Genomic DNA, 18,980 nt, shown 5'->3' with positions numbered 1-18,980 from the left:
GTTCCTTTTTCTAGTCCAAGGTCAGGCCCTTTTCCAGCAGTTCTGTTGACCGCAATCTGAACTGTGCTCACTCACGGCCAATCAGAACCCCTATCCCAAATTTAGTAGACGCATCTCCTACCCAACTGACTTCTGTTGGGTCTGGGTTTGCAATGAGCCTGGTTGCTTAGAAGTCCTTCAGGGATGTTAGCCATTTGTTCAAGTCTTTGTTGAAATCTCCGGGTACAGGTCTGTGAAAACGTCTGTCCTGCCACTCAATCATCCATTTGTACCAGCTACAGATGTAACAGCGTAGTTGTGGTAGCACGTAAGCCACATGATTCAGCCAACCTGCTAATATCTTGACTTCCCTGTAGCCAAACTTTGTCCCCCGTTCAAGAAAGGCCTGAATCTGGTTGATCCTCTTGTTGAGCTTATCTGCCGGTAGTTGGACCGTCTTGTGCCAGCCGTTCCATATGAACCCAAGGTATTTCTGTTCCTCTAAGAACGGAGAGAATATTTCCTTGTTTGTTTTCATGCCTAGTTGGTCTGAGTGTTTCACAACGTCAACCATCTTCAGGTCCAAGGGTGTACTTTTGACAAACAAGTTGTACTCCACCCACCAAAAGATGTCGAGCACCTTGAATTCCTTCAGCATTAACGTCTTCCATGCATCAGCTGGCCGGCCAAATGACCCACATCCGGCGACCCCACCAAAGGTTATTCTTGTATCTAGCAGAATTTGTTGTCAAAGTTCCTTGTTGAAACTTGCCTTGACTTGTGACATGTGCTTTCTGTCCGCACTCTTAGTCTGCGCCGCATCAAGTACCGTCAACCATTGGCGTTACTCATTGCCTAAAACCTAATCTCAGAAGTCTATTTGTCTCCCGCTTCTCCAGAACAATCAAGATTATCGACATCAAATCCTCTCTTCAGGACCAATTTGCATCAGTCCAATATTACACTTGTTGATCCTCTTCAACCTGCGCTCTTTCTCCAAACAAGATCAAGACCTCAAGAATCCTCAAGACATCAACCACTGTCTCTCAACAAGTCTCCAAAAGCTTTGACTCAGACTGCCTTTGTAGCTTTCCACTTGGTGAGAAATGCAACTCTGCGTTTCCGGATTTGCTCTACGATCTCATCCAATTCTCCTTTGGCTTACTCCTTTCCTCTTACTCATTAGTTGACCGTCTTCAGATCTCAGCGCTCCTCTTCTTGTTTCTTATACTGTTGTCCCTAACTTCCGGCGTCTGCCTTTCCCGCTACCGCTCCACTCTCCTCATGTGTCCCCTCAATCTTTCCCTCTGTCCTTGCGATCTCTACTGCGGTCGCGACTCCTGTTGTTGTAGCCGCCATCCAAGTGGTTGCCTTCATAACCTTGAGTTTGGCTTTGCCTGCCTCTGCTTGGTCCTTGATCGCCTGGTTATTGCGCCCTGTTCAAGGATTCTTGCTGTCTTGCTTGGTTATTGTTTCCCTGCTTCTGGTTTATGCTGGGGTTCAGAATCAGATGGTTGGCGGCCTTGGCAGGGTCCTGGGCCGTAACTGGATCCCATGTCTTCCTCTTGCCGCCCTTTGCGTACGGGTTTTTGGTAAAGTCAATTTTTTCAAACTTCCTTGTTCGAGCAATGATTTTCTGGACTATCTACTTGTTGCTGATGGAGATCCGCCCGTTGGGCATGAAAACATGGTGGCAAAATGTTAATGTTGTATTGGAGCCCCGTCATGAACCCGTGTTGGGTGACGAGCTGATCGCAAATCTTCTGGTGGGCTTTGTTGGAATTTCACTTGTTCCCCTCTCCCTTCTTTACCTTATGTCACAATCCTGTCACTTCCTTTTCAAAAATCTGTCCGCTATGCATGTGTTTTTTTTATTCATAATGTGTCTCTCTAACTTGCACCCACAAGTCAAACACATTGTATCTAGTCTATTTAAAAAAAAACTCAGACTAGAAGAAAAGAAACCATCAGTCCTGACCATCTTGATCCCTTGTGCGCACTTGAGCCCGCACTCTGTCTCATCTGCGAAGGCACTTAAGCCCCTTCGAGTGAGTTATCTGGTCCTATTTTCAGACTTTGTCTGTTCTCAGCTAAGCCGACTTTTCCCCTTTCTGCTCTGCCTTGCTTCACCTCTGGTTAAAAATCCTTCACAATTAACAGTTGAAAGCAACTACCTTCCTTGCCCTCTCACAATTCAACATCTCTCTTCCCCAACTCACCATGACCTCCGAAACCATCATCCGTGATTCCAAAATCCTCCTCAACAATGAAAACTACACACTCTGACTCATACCAATTGAAGCCAAACTCCACAAGATGCAAGTTTTGAACATTTTCACTGGTCTCGTCAGCGCCCCAGATCTGGAGAAAGACAAGGACAACGCCAAGCTCTACATCAAGTTGAATGGCAATGCATATGCAGAAATTGTGTCCTATCTAAGTCAAGAAGTCCTTGCCTAAGTCAGCGCAGCACTTCCAATCACCAACAAATTCAATGGCCTCAAACTCTGGCAGCTTCTTAAAGCCAAGTTCACCAGCAACAACCTCACTGCAAAAACCACAGCCGTCAAAGAGTTCTTGGCTATTGAATGTGACTCATTCTTGTTGTTCTTGCCTCTTGTTTGGACGGCAAACCAGAAAATTATCCTCTTGTCTCTTGCTCTTGATGACCAAGTGAAGACCATACTGATGCTCGACAAACTCCCTCAAGACTTCCATTCCTTCAAGACCAACATCTTGATGAATTTTGAATCTAGTCCTTTCAATCAAGTCCTCAAAAAACTCTAGTACTTTACTCGAGGACTTTGCAGCTCAGAATCAGTTGAAAAATGTGAAGAAAACGACCCCACTTCACACTCTTTACACTCAGTCTTCCAATCCCAAAATCTCCTGTCCTCATTGCAAGAGAGGTTTTTGAGCCTGTTTGTTCTGTCTCAAGAGTGGCCATTCCAAATCAAACTGTTTCCAAAAGCATCCGGACAAGAAGCATCAAAAGACCCCCGCGCCCTCAAACAAATCTCACTCCGCACATCTCACCCAATACACAAAAGAAGGTGAAGAAAAATTTGAATACTTGCAACAGAAATACCCCCATCTACATCTCTGACTCATTGGTTGATTGTCATCAAGTTCAGGAGGCATGTTGGAATTTCACTTGTTCCCCTCTCCCTTCTTTCCCTTATGTCACAATCCTGTCACTTCCTTCTCAAAAATCTGTCCGCTATGCATGTGTTTTTCTTATTCATAATGTGTCTCTCTGACTCGCGCCCACAAGTCAAACACATTGTATCTAGTCTATTTAAAAAAAACCTTAGACTAGAAGAAAAGAAACCATCAGTCCTATCCCTTGTGCACACTTGAGCCCGCACTCTGTCTCATCTGCAAAGGCACTTAAGCCCCTTTGAGTGAGTTATCTGGTCCTATTTTCAGACTTTGTCTGTTCTCAGCTAAGCCAACTTTTCCCCTTTCCGCTCCGCCTTGCTTCGCCTCTGGTTAAAAATCCTTCAGGCTTGAACCCACCCTGCACATTTAACGTAGATGCAGACCTTTATCAAGGCGGCCTGGAAACCCTGATGGTTGATGGACCATTTGACATACCTCTGGGTATACTCGCATGGGTATGGGTACCCGGTGTACTGATATTTGTTGGTGTTGTTGTTGTCCGCCTTGGAGCGCTTTTCCGCGTAATGGATGATGGCTTTGTCTTGCCAGACTTCATTAAAGATCGTCAGGGGCAACGGGCTCCTCAGCTCCCGCAGGTTGCGTTCGAAAAATGGTGTGAAGCCGACGTCACCGCTTGTCGGTCTTGCTGCGTCATCGAAGACCACACCAGAAGGCATGGTGTCCACCGGGCCAATGGTTGGAATTGTGTCCCCGGTCTGGGCGTCCGTGGGATTCAATGTGGGGTTCACGGTGATCGGCCTATTAGGGGGGTTCACGTAAGGCTGATTTCAAAAATCAGCAACCAAAACCAGCAGATGCAGCTTTTGAAAATTGTGAGAAAGCAAAAAGGTTTGGCTGGGCAGCTCCCCTTGGGAAGCAATCTGCAAGTCATAAACCTTACTCACAGGTGCATGAGCAGACGAAATCAGCATTGCTTTTTTTGCAACGTGAACCCCCCTATTGCCGCTGGATAGCCTCCTGACGTTCTCTGACAAGCGCTTGACTGGGTCGGTCAGAGTTGTTGGTGGTCCACCGCGGGTTCGGTCCTCCCTAGATTCTCGCTGATCTTAAAGAACATCAACGCCAGGTCGGCGTTCCCTGCGGCTTCTGCTGCTAGCGCACGATCGACCATCAAGGACACCTTTGTCTGCACCCCGCGGCCTCTGGGGTTTGGGGTTGTTGTGGGTTCAACAATTCGATCTCGTCGTGGTCGACGAGAAGGGCAGCTAGGTTGTGGTAGCAACATGCACTCAGTTATTCCTCTAGGTCGGCGTATTCCTATCGGAAACTTACCAGCTTCCGCACCTTTTGCCTTTGGTCTCTGCGACTTATCCCCCAGCAAGTCTTGGTAGAGCGTTGCTATTGGGGGGGCGCCGCTGGTCAACGGACCTTCCTCAGGAATGGTGCGATCGTCCCGGGGCGTGTTTGATCCTGTTGGTGTCTTGGAGGTTGACCTTGTTGAGCGGTCCGTCGGGGGGATGGCCTTCTTAGGGGGTTTGTTCTTCCCCTTCTTGGTCTGGCTTGCTTCCTCGTCGCTTTGTTGGTGGGGTGGTTTCAGGGCCTCCTGGTCTTGTTGTTGGGTGAGCGGATCTTGCTGTGTTTTGTAAGAATATAGACAACTAAGATTTATTTTGGTGATTAGAAACTACTTTGACTCATGTGACAATATGTAAAAAGAAGATAAAAAGGTTGTGTAAACAATTTGATTTATGGAAGCAGTAATCACCTAAGAGCAGGCAAGTTTGCCGTGCTATCTTTTATGTCTGGGTTATGAGAGTGGACTGTGAAGTCTAAGGAAAAGGGATCGGCTAGATGAGATAGAGAACGAAATGACAAATGTCTATTGCAACATTTTAGCTTGTTGCCCATGATCATGCATATGACTATGCTAAGAGGAAGTACCTCTTCTATTCTGCACGCTGGTGATAACGTCCTGAAGCTATGGAGACAACAAGTCAATATCGTTGGATCTGGATAATGTGCAACACCTGGATTTAGCTACTATTTGTAGTACATGCTATTGCCAGTTAATTCTGACTGAATGACTTACTCGTAGTTCGGTGAACTTATGCAAGTGCTTAAGTTGTTTAGGATGCTTGATATTCTTTGAGCGAGAGAGCTATGAAGGCAAGTGGCGATTGATTAGCTGTCTTTGCCTTCCAGCTCTTCACTGTCTCTTAAATACTTACAGATTGGAAGATCCAGAATCTGTGTCTGCTCTGATGTTGCTGGGAGTCTTGTTCTTGTATTGCGCCCTAGGATTCTTGTTGCTTGCTTCACCTGTTGTAGAAGCAGTAAGACAACAGGGGTTAGCAACTAGTGCCTATTTCTAGGGAGATGAAACTCTGGGGCTTACGAGGCAGTGCATCAAAGCTAGAATCTTTCCTGCGCCTCTTTGCGCCTTGCGCTGCAGGTGCTGTAATCTGACAGGCTGGGTTGCCTTGAGCAGCTATGCTTGAGGCAGAGGAAGGTGCTTTGGTTACACCTATGGCTTGTAGAGATCTTCTTATCGTGCATCGTCCGACGGGTTTTGTGAGGAAGTCGGCGAAGTTGTTGATTGTGCGGATGTAATGAAGAACAATGAGATTGGATGTGACAAGTTCGCGGACAAAATGAAGTCGTATGTTCATGTGTTTGGTGCGGAATCCGTTTTGGGATATCTCACTTTTGGCGAGATCAATCGCTCCTTGATTGTCAACTCCCACGTAGAGCTGATGCGGATTGTAGCTGAGGTTGATTTCTTTGACGAGGCTGGCGATCCATGCAAGCTCTCTCCCAAGGTCAGAGAGTGGCTTGTACTCCGCTTCCGTGGATGAGAGGGAAACGGTCGATTGCCTGCATGCCTTCCAGGAGATGAGTTGAGATCTTGTGAGGACTGCATAGCCCGTTGCCAATTGTCTTGTGTCTGGGCAGTTGCCTCAGTCGGAGTCAACATGCGCCCGAATTTCTAGGCTGGGTGATTTAGTGAACACAAGGCCCACATGTTTCGTGCCGAGAAGGTAGCGAAACACTTGCTGCGCCGCGTGGAAATGGTGAATCCCAGGTTTTTCAAGGTGTTGGGATAGGACACTAACGGCATAGGAAATATTGGGACGCGTGAGGACGCTGAGATAGTTCAGGGAGCCGATGAGAGCTCGGTAGTTGACATTCAGCTTGGATAGTTCTTCGATTTCATCTGGAGTAGCTGCCTTGAGATGAGTCTTGGGATTCATTGGACAGGAAGCCGGTCTAGCTAAGTCGAGGCCAAATTCAATCAATTTTTGTTCAATGTATTGAGTTTGATGTATATGCAGATGATTGTTGGATTGTTCGATGTTCATGCCAAGGAGAAAAGAGGCTTGACCAAGATACTTGATCTCAAATTCTCGTTCCATCTTGGATTTGAAGACAGAAGGATCGCTGCTGATGATGACTATGTCATCTACACGGCAGTAAAGCCACGTCGCCGGGGATGCAAGCCAGTAGAAAACACACGGATCGGATATCGAGGCTGAGAAGCCGATCTTCAGAAGGTAGGCGCTCAGTCTTTTGTACCATACAAGAGATGCCTGTTTAAGCCCATAGATGGCTTTCTTGAGTTCAAAGATGGTCCCGGTGGGGCAATTGTAGCCCTGCGGAGGGATAAGAGTGACAGTGTCTTCGAGCGGGCAAGTGAGGAAAGCACTGCAAACGTCCAGTTGATGGATCTGAAGGTCACAGTTGACGGCGAAAGAAAGGAGGATACGAAGGGAAGCCGCTTTGCCAGTGGGGGCATACTTGAGCTCAAAATTCACGCCAAAGGTTTGTCTGAAGCCTTGAGCGCATATTCGCGCCTTATATTCAACGACTTGATTGTCGGGTCCGAGCTTCTTCCTGTAGGCCCAGGTCGAGGCAATTGGATTGTCCGAAGGTCTTCTTTTTTGTTCAATCCAGACTTGATATTTGCGCATGTTGTTTATTTCCTTTAACTCCGCTTCGATCCACTTCAGTTTTTCTTCACTCTTCATAGCTTGATGATGTGACTTAGGATCTGACAAGATGGCGACATAACAGACAGGTCTGCGGGTTTGCTTGCCTTGTACGATGTTGTCTTCCGTGATGTTGCTGACAATGTTTTCAGCCGGGGAGAAGTCTTGCACGTATACCCATCTTTTGCCGGTTTTGGGACTAACTGGGTGTGGATCAACTGGGTCTTCTTCGAATGAATCGTCTTGGCCCTTGGATTGCTCCGAGTCTTCATGACAGGGATCTGGCGACTCATCAAATGGTAGGATCGGATCAGACGTGAAAACTGGCATTGTCTGTTCTGCCTTGGATAACGTGTTGAGGCTTTGATTAAGAGCCGGGCAGGTTGGAAATACATTTTCTTCAAATTGAGCTTGTTGAGTGATCACGATGGTTTTGTCTTCATGCCGGAGGATTCGGTATGCAGAGAAATCATTGGCATAGCCAAGCAGAGTGCCTTCCCATGATATGGGGTCAAATTTGTGTTCCCGCTTGCTCTTGTCTTTGAGGATCCATGCTCGGCATCCAAACGGTTTGAAGAAGCATACATTCGGCCTAAGCTTGAGTAAGAGTGTTATTGGTGGGACTCGGGATTTGGATAGAGATGGAAGGGAGTTGGTTATTGACGCCGCTGTTGTTACGGCCTCCCCCCACCATTCGGCGGCGAGGTTAGATTGCAGAAGAATACATCTCGTCATCTCGATGACAGTTCGATTAGCACGTTCTGCTATTCCGTTATGTTGCGGAGTGTAGGGAGGCGATATGGTGTGTTGAATTCCTTCTTGACGCAAGATTTCTCCGAGTGAGTTGCTACAGAATTCACCACCGCCATCGGTGACTATCTTCTTGATGGCACTGCCGGTTTGCTTCTCAAATTTTATCTTGAAATCAAGAATCGCAGCTGCAGCATCAGACTTGGCTTTTAGAAGACTGATGTGTATATACCCCGTATGTTGATTGACAATCGTCAGGAAGTATCTACATCCGCTGTTGGTGGCTGGTCTGATTGGTCCCACGATGTCTCCATGGATGACTTCAAGCAAGGAGTCGGTGGGGGTGAATTTTCCCTTGAATGATAGCTTAACCATCTTGCCTTGCATACAGGCCAAGCACGCAACTCTTTCATTTGAAAGGTCTTGATTTTGCTGATTGAGGACTGCTTTGATGCAAGCCGCGCTGGCATGGCCAAGCCTTTGATGCCAAGCTGTGAAGGTGTCTGCTGGAGCTAGAACGGTCGTGCTGAGCGCAGTGTAGTTCAGTCGCTTCACTCCCTCAACTTGGAAAAGATTGTGATCGGCATTGATGTTGAGGCTGTGATTTCCGTTGAGAGTGACGCGCATCTTTCCATTCTTGCTGGTGATATCCGCTTTTTCACGAATGAGCTGGGCAAACGACATGAGGTTGGTTGACAGGTTGGGAACGAAGAGCGCTTCTCAAAGGATGATTGTTGAATTGTTTTTGAACTCCAATTTTACAGTTCCTTTCCTTGTTGCGACCAGACCCAAGGACTCCTTTCCTGCTCCGGTGACAATTGCAACAGTTGTGGCTGTTGAGTTGGTGAAAAAGTCGATGGAGTTGAACATATGTTGACTTGCTCCTGAGTCAAGGATGATGGCGTCCTTTTTTGGCCTGTTCTGATGAGGTCTGGTACGCGTAGCTTTGCGAGCTTTCCGCATTCGCACTGGACTGACTTGTGGTGGTATTCAAGTTGGTTGCCCTCTTTTTGGTCGGGCAAAGTTCGGGATGCAACGTCCAACACATGTTTTCATTGTGTGCTGCATCGGGGTTGTGTCTTCCTCCTTTGCACGCCACAAACGGCCTTTTTCTGGGGTTTGCTGTTGTGGTGAGAGCCGTTCCTGATGGCGGATCCGAGTTGGGCGCTCCAGCACTGGTCTTCATTCTGGTCACTTGCTTGTGATTAGCGATTAATCTGAGCTTGTCGAGAAGTAAAAAGGGGTTTGACAGAGTTTCCATTTCACCCAAGATTCTCTCCATCACGATTGGCCTCTTTTTGGTGATGGTTTCAATGATGCTGACAGAAATGAGTTTGTTCATTACGTTGAGACCGATAGTGCTGATTTCGGCGAGAGCTGCCTCTACTTTGATGATGTATCGAAGTAGATCGTTGTTGTAAGCGATGCGAAGGTACTGCGACCAGACTCGATAGATTCCGTAAATTGTGGCGGTGGCGTAATTGGTTTTTTAAGCAATTCCAAATCTTATGTGGGTCACGACCACAGTGCTCGTGAGGCTGGTGAGGATTTCCGGGACAATCTTTGAGTTTAGGATGAGCCAGGCTTCAAGCTTTTGTTCCTTGGTCTTCTCATCTGTCGAGTCCTTGGTGCTGTTCTCCACGACTGGCCAAAGCTTTTTGAACTCCAGATACGCGCTCATAGCATTCTGCCAGTTGGCATAGTTGCTGCCGTTGAAGGTCGGGATGACAATGATGTCTTTTTCTTCCTTCGTGGATTTTGTGGTGGTGGCGGCAGTGCCCGGAGTTGGGATAATGGCTGGTGGAAGAGATCCTTGGCGTGTGGCTGACAGCATTTTTCGATCCTGCTCTTTAGTTGCTGATGATGAGGTCGTTGAGCGTTCAAGACTGTAAATCTGTAAGAATATAGACAACTAAGATTTATTTTGGTGATTAGAAACTACTTTGACTCATGTGACAATATGTACAAAGAAGAGAAAAAGGTTGTGTAAACAATTTGATTTATGGAAGCAGTAATCACCTAAGAGCAGGCAAGTTTGCCGTGCTATCTTTTATGTCTGGGTTATGAGAGTGGACTGTGAAGTCTAAGGAAAAGGGATCGGCTAGATGAGATAGAGAACGAAATGACAAATGTCTATTGCAACATGTTAGCTTGTTGCCCATGATCATGCATATGACTATGCTAAGAGGAAGTACCTCTTCTATTCTGCACGCTGGTGATAACTTCCTGAAGCTATGGAGACAACGAGTCAATATTGTTGGATCTGGATAATGTGCAACATCTGGATTTAGCTACTATTCGTAGTACATGCTATTGCCAGTTAATTCTGACTGAATGACTTACTCGTAGTTCGGTGAACTTATGCAAGTGCTTAAGTCGTTTGGGATGCTTGATATTCTTTGAGCGAGAGAGCTATGAAGGCAAGTGGCAATTGATTAGCTGTCTTTGCCTTCCAGCTCTTCACTGTCTCTTAAATACTCACAGATTGGAAGATCCAGAATCTGTGTCTGCTCTGATGTTGCTGGGAGTCTTGTTCTTGTATTGCGCCCTAGGAGTCTTGTCGCTTGCTTCACCTGTTGTAGAAGCAGTAAGACAACGGGGGTTAGCAACTAGTGCCTATTTCTAGGGAGATGAAACTCTGGGGCTTACGAGGCAGTGCATCGAAGCTAGAATCTTCCCTGCGCCTCTTTGCGCCTTGCGCTGCAGGTGCTGTAATCTGACATGTTTGGGTCGGCTCCCCTTCCGGTTCTGGTTGTTGGCGACTTCCGGTCATCGACGATCTGGCGAGGCTTGCGAGGATAATCGGTTGGCCATTGCGCAAAATTTTCCTCTTTGCGGTTTGGCGACAGCGAAAGGTTGCTGGTCCTGCGATGAGTCCTTGGCGCTGGGTCCTAGAACTTCTAGGTTCAGCTGCCGGGACTTTGGGGCTGATAGCGGGCTCACTGGTCGCCGCTGAAGAGCTGAGATATCAGGATATGGCGAGAATGATGTGGAAAACTCCCCCGAGGGGAAATATATATTTCTAGAGGACTACTATTTATAGATGAATGTATGTACATAGTTGGGTTGGGGAGAAAACAAAACCCATAAATACATAATCTGTAGTAAAATAGCATGTGAAATATAATGCAAAAGTGATGTGTCACAACAGCCGCTCCATGGACCGGCCCACATCCGCTACGCTCCTGTAAGCTACCAAGGCTTCCAACTTGAAAAATCTCGGTTTGGGTACGCTCGAGTTCAACCAAAAGACTCCTCAGCGACTTGTGCCCCCCCCCCCCCCACACACACACACAGATCCGACTGATGATGAATAAGCCTAACAAGATGAAGACCCTGACTTGAAAACCTCCCAGACGGGCTCCCATCAGAACGAAGATATACCTGTAAGCTGTATTGAAACAACAATCACATTGTGGATGCAAAAGAGCAGCTGATAACATTGTACCTTCTCTTCTTATTGGGTAGCACCAATCACTACTAATTATCATAACTCTTGTTTCAGAAGCAGTCAAAGACGTCGACCAAGGTGGGCTACCCACCTTGGGGTGTACATGCATTTTGATCCACTTTTTTATAATTTTGCTACTTTGGAAACAAAAGTTATGGGAATTTGGTTGATGATAGTGACTTCCTCCAGCCCAATAGGACAGAAGTCTTTAGCCTACAGTGCTGAGATTCATTATATGCTACAAAACATGATTTCAGATATTGTGAGAGCCTATGCAGACATTTATGCTAGGGATGAATTAGAATATACAAGCAATCTTTGAATTAATGGAAAAGAAATTTTGTTGTATGTAATTAATGGTCCAATTGATTTAGTTTACATGAGATCATGATTCTTAAGGCAGGTGACTGATGGATTTTAAACTTAATTGAAAGCTGTTTCAAGGTAGATCCTTGAATTTTTTCCAAAACTTCCACCTGTCTTTACCACCCTACCGTTCTGTCAAGACCATTGGATGTCAATTTGTACTTATCTATGTGGATTAAATCATATCTTACTTACCTGTTGCTTGCAAGTGTTTGTTAATGTTGTCAGCATTCCTTGCAATTCTGCAATACCTCTACTCCACAGATGCACAAGGATAGATCGATTCAGTGCTCCTACCACAGGGAGAACCTGACAATTATGTAAAGAATTTCAATCAAATACTGACAGTGTAATAGGTAAACCATTGACTGCTTTCACAAAAACCTAGTTATGTGAACACATTGTCATTTTTTATAAGAATGAGAAATCAATTTGAAAATTGAGCATATGCTTCATATGGTATATTTTTTTGGAAAGTTAGACTTACATGACATGTTCCAGATCTGGAAGAAAGTAATCCTGGGTTTTCTGGGGTTCCTTGTTGAACCAATGGAATTCCAGAGCCTGGTGGGTTTGTCTTCATTCGATTAATAGCCCTAATAGTTTAACAAGAAGGAACAAGGAGATGTAAACCAAATGCTGTAGTTTTTTTTTTTTTTTCAAATAAAAAGCAACAAACGCTACACAATCCTTAGGAACAATCAATCTTTTTTCTATGCTACCATCTTTTCTTTTGACTCCGCAGGCTGCAGCTCCAAGTTTCACCTGGGTACCAAATGCAGGATCTTCAAGCGACATCTGCTGAACATAAAGTCTGAAGTGTGCCGGCTGAAAATTGTATCCACTGCCAGACTAAAAACATTGAATCTTAACTCTGGTCAGTACTTGGCTAAACAATTCAAAGATGCTGGGTAATGAAGGTCCATACCAAGGAGTTTCCACGACAAAAAGTGGAAAGGTCATCTAGGGCCTTTTGTATGTCTGCCTTGAAGCTTGCACTGGTAGGGAGGGAATTCGAAGCAACATCAATAAATCAATAAATTCTGATTGCTAAGGGTGCAAATTGGTTGGATGAGGGAGACAACTAACCCTGAACCAGTCGACTCAATATCAACCTGAAGGAAAGAGAAAATTGATCTCATGACATTAGTATGGCTGTTCATTGGATCACACAGTCATTTTTACAGATTTAAAAAATAACACAATGAAAAAATTCATTCACTCACAAGGCAGTTTCCAACACCAAAACTAACCTTTGTTTCGCCTGCAGTAATCCCAATACCACTATATTGAACTTGGTTGAGAGCCCTGTTCCAAACAAATATTTGGTTAAATCAACACGAAGGAAGTAAGCCAGAACACCAGTGGGTGAGCCAGAATGGTGAGGATTGATAAAATTGAGTCACAGGACGGATAAAATTGGCATGGGACTGAGCATACGTTTGACAATTGACGGGATTCACTGGCTCTGTATAGCAACCCATGGTGCTGCTGCGCGAAGGAGAGCTGAGGGCTAGCAAGCTGATCGCGATGAAGAAGATTTTACAGGAAGTCATTTTTGCTGTTCCTACAAAGTAGTAATTACTTGGGTAAATGGTTAGAATCAAGATGTGACGAAATAGGGTAAGGAAAAACGTATTATCAGGGCCAACTAGTCAGGCTAGCCTTCCGCTTGAGCTGAGTCAAGGTGATTGAAACTCGAACACTGGTGCTCACAGCAGTTTGTTGTCATGGTCCTCTAGCAAAGGCGTAGAAAGGGAGAATAGATCCACCGAGTGACCGAATTGCCTTCAAGCTGGCCTGCAATCGAGGTCGACTTCCAAGGTTCCAGACTGGTTGCTGCGGCCACCGGCCCAAAACTGATTGTGATTGAATAGTCTGAGACCCGGGCCCCAGCAGCCGACGGAACTTTCTTTCCCAACCTCCCCATACCGGAACAACCCATGGCAGCAACATCCGAGTTTTGTTATCGAAATCGACGCCCGAGTCCGGGCGACGAATTGTGGTGTAATCCGATGCGGTAGCACTTAGCCGGTCTTCCGGCGATTGAGATTGAGAGAAGAATCGAGCGATCAGAGGCAGTGTCGCGCAAACTTTGCGGAACCCGCTCCTGAAACCCCGTCAGGCAAAGAGAAACTTGACTTGATTGCTTGATATCGGCTCCCAGCAAGCCAGACGGCACTTATTTGTATCTTCCAATTCCGCAACACCCAGTGAAAAACCCTCTTGTCATTGGGGGATCCAACCATGAATCTTGGAAATCAAGCATGAGTTTAGATCAACTGATCTTAAGTTTCCTAATACTAAATAGCGGGGGACTTGGCTAAGTTTGCTGCAGGGTCCGGTGTAGGGTCCGGCATGCAAAAGAGGTAAGTCCATCGGGGCACTGCTCGCAGCAGAGACCGCTTGCTTTGAGAGTATCCACCGAGTAGCATAAAATGAGACCAGAAGTACAAGGAGCTAGGGATACTGTATAGATCTAGGTTAGGCGAGACAGAGGATCCTCCTCGTCCAAATTGCTCAATCCGTTTGCCACCTAGCATAAAAAATATACATTGCAGACGACAGGAAACAAACTAAAGTACGGGCGGAAAAGAGTATGCTGACACTTTCAATAAACAATCTGACAGGTTAACAACAAACGAGTACAAGAGGTCTCTAATGATACTGTAGATGAGCAACGGCAAATAATTCATGGGCAGGATAGGAAGTTTGTGAAACCCACAAGGACCGGATTTAAGATGAGGGAGCGAGTTAGGTGTTCACGTTTCCAGGGGGACACCACTTGCCCAAGAACCTGAAGATCTCGTGGTACCAACGAACCGAGTTCGGGGGACTGGTCACCCAGTGGTTTTCGTCCGGCTATGTATGACCCCACACCATGTTCAACTCTCATTGATCAGGACAGAAAAGCAGGCAGGGGATAGTGGGGACTCACAAAGTACAGGAATCGGCTCGGGATTCCGCGGCGTTGTAAAGCGTTGAAAACCTGTCCAGAGCGCCGAAACATCGCACGTTCGTGAGCCGCCATCCGAAACGTGGTTAATCCAGATATCCAAACGGGGTCTAGAATGCGCAGACTCAAGAACCCTCGGAGTGCAAAGACATGGGAAGGCTTACACTGAGTCCCTCCGATTCGCAGAGTCGATCTGTATGAAGTCCGAACGAAAGACATCAACCAACCATCATAGGCACGCAAGAAAATCAGAGAATGACGGGAAAGACGGCATACAATCCTTGCGACTGTGAATTACTAAGCAAGGGCTCTGCCATTGTGAGACGTGGTTCATTGGATTGCATGCCTCGTAATGCTCCCGCGCTTGGACGGGAGTGCCGCCTTGGTCGTGCTCGGGGAAGTAGAGTTCGTCGGTGGAGTAGGCGGTCTGGACGGTGTTGAAGATCCCGTCGTGGCTCACGAAAGCTTTGAAGCCGAGCGGCGCCTCGTTGTGGCCCATCAGCCAGTTCACCATGTATCCTCCATAACTCGCCCCTGTTTTTAACATTCCACACGAAGATCTGTGTGAATGCCCGAAAAACCAGGTCGGGGATCCGATGAGCTCATTGGAAATTGGCATACCTAAGGCGGCTGTACGCGATCCATCGATCTCCGGGTAGGTCTTGAGTAGATACTCATATCCTGCAACCAGATCCTGCAGACACCAAATCTATCACTAGTGATTCTCCCACTTCGACAAGGACCAAATTTAACGTTACCTTGTAGGGTTTTCCGCCCCAGTCCTGCTTGATCGAGTCTGTAAATTTCTAGATACAACGGAGCAAGACAGGGTGTCAGTACTATGATACTAAAAACGAGTACATTTAGATTTACCTGTCCATATCCAGTGCTACCCGTCGGATTGATCATTGCGGTTATGTACCCAGCAGCGGCGAACTTGAAAAAGTGGAGAATTTTGATGATGAATATGTCCGACAAACATAGTGTCAGGAGTACAGCAATAACCAGGCTACTAGATTTAAGAAGGGGCGTATGTACACAATTGGGGTTCCAGCGTAAGGACCAGGCTTTATCCCAGGCACCTTGAGGGCCACCATGACTGATAGATGTCAGAACGAATGCACGACTGTGCTGTCAAGACCAGCACACAAGTGACTAAACACTAAATATGTGCAGAGATAGAGACGTACATGAGGAACATCATGGGCCATTTCTGGCCCTGGTCGGCCACGAATCCAGGCGGTCTGATCAAGATCCCGTGGACCGGCCGATCCTCGGCCCCTTTGAACCAAAAGTCTTCGCCTTCGTCGAGCTTCATGGGGCCGAGATTGTGTGCGGAGGCGATCTTTGTGGATGTTGCGGAGTGGTCGGGAAGGTGGTGGGTGAGGATGTGGGGCGTCGGACCATAGGCTAGCGAGGACATCGTCAGCAGCAGCCGGGCCGTCGGCTGGTCTGCTTCGGGCCCCATCGACGCCTTCCCGAGATATGCTGCGTGTGATACGCTGTCCTCGCCGGTGAGTGACGCGGGATCTTTGCTAGATTTGAGAGAAAGATAGAAGACCTTGACCCGTCCATGCTCCTAAAGACAAATTCTCATCGGCGACATTATAGCATTTTGAGTTGTTGTTTTTTTTCCCCACTCACTTCTGCTAGCAAATAAAGCTCGTGATCGTCCTTACCCCAGACGATTTTGGAGGGAGATCTGTCCCAGCCTTCGGCGAAGTAGGAGCGCGTGCGAGACTCGAGATCGTAGACGACCACCTGATTCTGGTCTGATTCGTAGCCATCACAGTGCATCTCCAGCCAGGCCACTTTGCCCTTGTCAGACCCATTGGCCTCTTTGGCTGAAGGCGAGAAGACGGGCTGATCGTAGATAAATCGAGGATTTAGATCTGTGGCTGTATGTTTATCTGGTTTATGTGTGGTGCTTGTGAAGACCTTACATTAGATGTCGCTCCTTGGTCACCAGTGGTTAGCTGTAGCGGTTGCGGAAGAATTTTGGAACGCGGATAGAGGGGCATGATGTATATATTTTGGCGGGTGTGCCAAGCTAACAAAAAAAAAAAACAAGTTTAACACAATCTTCGAGATCGGTAAACTCTATGAGCCTTACCAGGGTTAACATGAGGGTCTTTTGCCGTGACGACTACTGAAGAGGATGACAGATCGAAATCAGAATTCGACCCAAATGGACCCACAGGAACACTCTGGAGGAAGCCAGAGTAATTAGTGGAGTGAGTTGTATGACATAAGCTGCGGGGGAGTAAGATTACTCACCAAGGTTGGAAACAAAGATCTTGGCTGCTGAGAATCCGGAATAGACCAGAGATGATCCTCGGTTTGTTCGAGGTCGATGACAAACAGGCGTTTCTCTTTGCCGTGCTGGTCGATCCATTCGTCCCAATGGCGGACGTAGAGTGAATCGTAGGTCTGTCCGGTCGAGCCGTCAGCGGCCTCCTCGAACGAGCGTTCTAGCTTGTGCAAGTTATTGAAAGCTTCGGTGTCGTACGGCGGATAGACTGAGGCAGAGAAGCCCAGGACACCAGCGGTGGATGAGAGGTGCTGGAACTTGAGGTCTCCGATCGGGACGGGCAGCGCGCCGATCCGATAGCTTTTCTTATCATCACTTCCTACGATCCGAATCGCCCACAGCTCGATACCTTTTCCGGTGTGATCTGGAAGTTCCACGAGTCTTTTTTCGAGTTGTTTTCGGGCGAGCTTGGTGCTGACAAGTGGGTCCAGATCGGGAGCAGCTTGTTCAGCGCCGGGCGGACGAAGGTACAGGATCGAGCTGGAGTCCAACCATACTGCTTCCGCGTAAGCTAGGTCGGTGAGGACGGTGGTGTGCGGTACTAATTCTGAATGGTCCTGATGGGTTAGGTCGATGGTGGCAAGTGAGGTGACTGTGCATTGTCTGGCATGGTTGTAGGTCTTGATGATCGAGAACGCGGATTGTCCTGATGGGTTTGGGATGTAAGGGCCTGGCCGGGGTAGTTCGACCAGTGAGACTGGCTCTAGTGCTTGGGTTGAGTGGCTGTTGACCATAATGTTCTGGTTGGGAGATGGTGGGATTGTAGGGGATGGTCAAGAGGGGAGTCGGTGGGAAGTTGGCAGCGATTATCGAGCTTAACTAAGCCTCTCCGAGGAGGCGCGAAGCGTCTCCGAAGGAGAGGCTTAGGACTAAAGTCCCATGCTTGGCCTGAGGCTGACGGGGTTTTACAGAGAAAATCATGTTTTTTGAAATTACATCTCTTTTTACTCCCCTCTTTCGGCTTCAATTTCCATGCCTCATGTGCCAGTTTGTAGGCCTTGATCTTAGCTATCTTGTACAAGTTTTTTCAAGTAAATACATTCATCACTGACCGCTCAGCGGCCATTCTTGCGAGGGCTCTTCTTGAGCAATGTGAACAAGCCATCGGATCATCCGAAGGTCGCCGTTGGACATGCTCTCACGGGTTCGTTTGGTATTAACTTAAAAATGACTGGTCTCTCAAAGAGTGCCATCCCATGCGGGCAGCTTGCGGTAGAGATGTCCAACCTTATTTTCATGTGTTTAGGCCGGACGCGCTATCCGGTCTACACCAGGCCGGATAGGCTCTAAAGTGGGGTTTTTTACATCAATTTCTCTTTGAGGGGATGGGGGTATGTATTGTGCTGAATACATGATATTATGTAGAAATGAAAGCTGATTCTAATGGTACTCGAGGCTGTGAAGAAATCAGAAGGGTATACGGTGATAGGTGGGTTTGAAGGGAATTTTGGACAAATGGCTGGGCAGCCTCAAGCCAAATTTGGGACATTAGGCACAAGTCCCTCCCGCAAGCGGGAGGGTGCTCGCGCCCCGCGAGCACAGGGAGGGACTTGTGTTAAGTTCGAGCGATTATGACGTCATCAGAGTCAATCCACCACACTCGCACACAACAGCATACAGCGATCTTCCGCGGCGCAGCAGAGGGGTCAAAGGTTGGGCATCTCCAACGGACTCGCTAAAGCGGGACTCGCGACCCCAAGAGACTCCTACAATCAACCTGCACTGTGTCATAACTTCATGAATTCACATTTTTTAAGGGAAAGTGCCAGAAACCAAAATGTAAATTGTGCACTATGGGATTTGAGCCCATTGCCTCAAACTTCATGAGCAATGCCTTTCATCAACTAAGCTAAGTGCTCTTTTGCTTTTTTGGGTGCTAAATTCACTGTACAGCTACCAAAGTTTGCCCTTGACATGTATCCTGTGTTTACATTGCTTGTCATGTTACCAGGGTCAAGTTCAGTTTTCTTTGGGTGAGCAGATTCTTAATTATAACAGAAAGTGCTCACAGCTTGTCACATGACACACAATGATTTTTTGAAACTTGATTGTTACACA

At 47.0% G+C, this 18,980-nt stretch overlaps 1 protein-coding gene across 1 annotated transcript; it reads right to left on the bottom strand.

The window, feature by feature from the left end:
• Positions 1-14,409: 14,409 nt before the first annotated feature.
• On the bottom strand, positions 14,410-17,656 carry PtA15_14A354 (uncharacterized protein; the record flags this gene model as incomplete). The annotated part of the gene is made up of 13 exons (XM_053163061.1): positions 14,410-14,517; positions 14,594-14,644; positions 14,776-14,804; positions 14,888-15,145; positions 15,233-15,305; positions 15,370-15,417; positions 15,485-15,547; positions 15,650-15,710; positions 15,802-16,190; positions 16,256-16,474; positions 16,555-16,661; positions 16,725-16,818; positions 16,889-17,656. 13 exons carry the CDS (start codon positions 17,654-17,656, stop codon positions 14,410-14,412), a joined length of 2,268 nt encoding a protein of 755 aa, XP_053027025.1.
• Between the last annotated feature and the right edge of the window lie 1,324 nt (positions 17,657-18,980).

Source organism: Puccinia triticina, chromosome 14A (assembly GCF_026914185.1).
Source record: "Puccinia triticina chromosome 14A, complete sequence".
NCBI classification, from domain to species: Eukaryota; Fungi; Basidiomycota; class Pucciniomycetes; order Pucciniales; family Pucciniaceae; genus Puccinia; species Puccinia triticina.
This window is presented reverse-complemented; position numbering and strand designations above follow the sequence as displayed.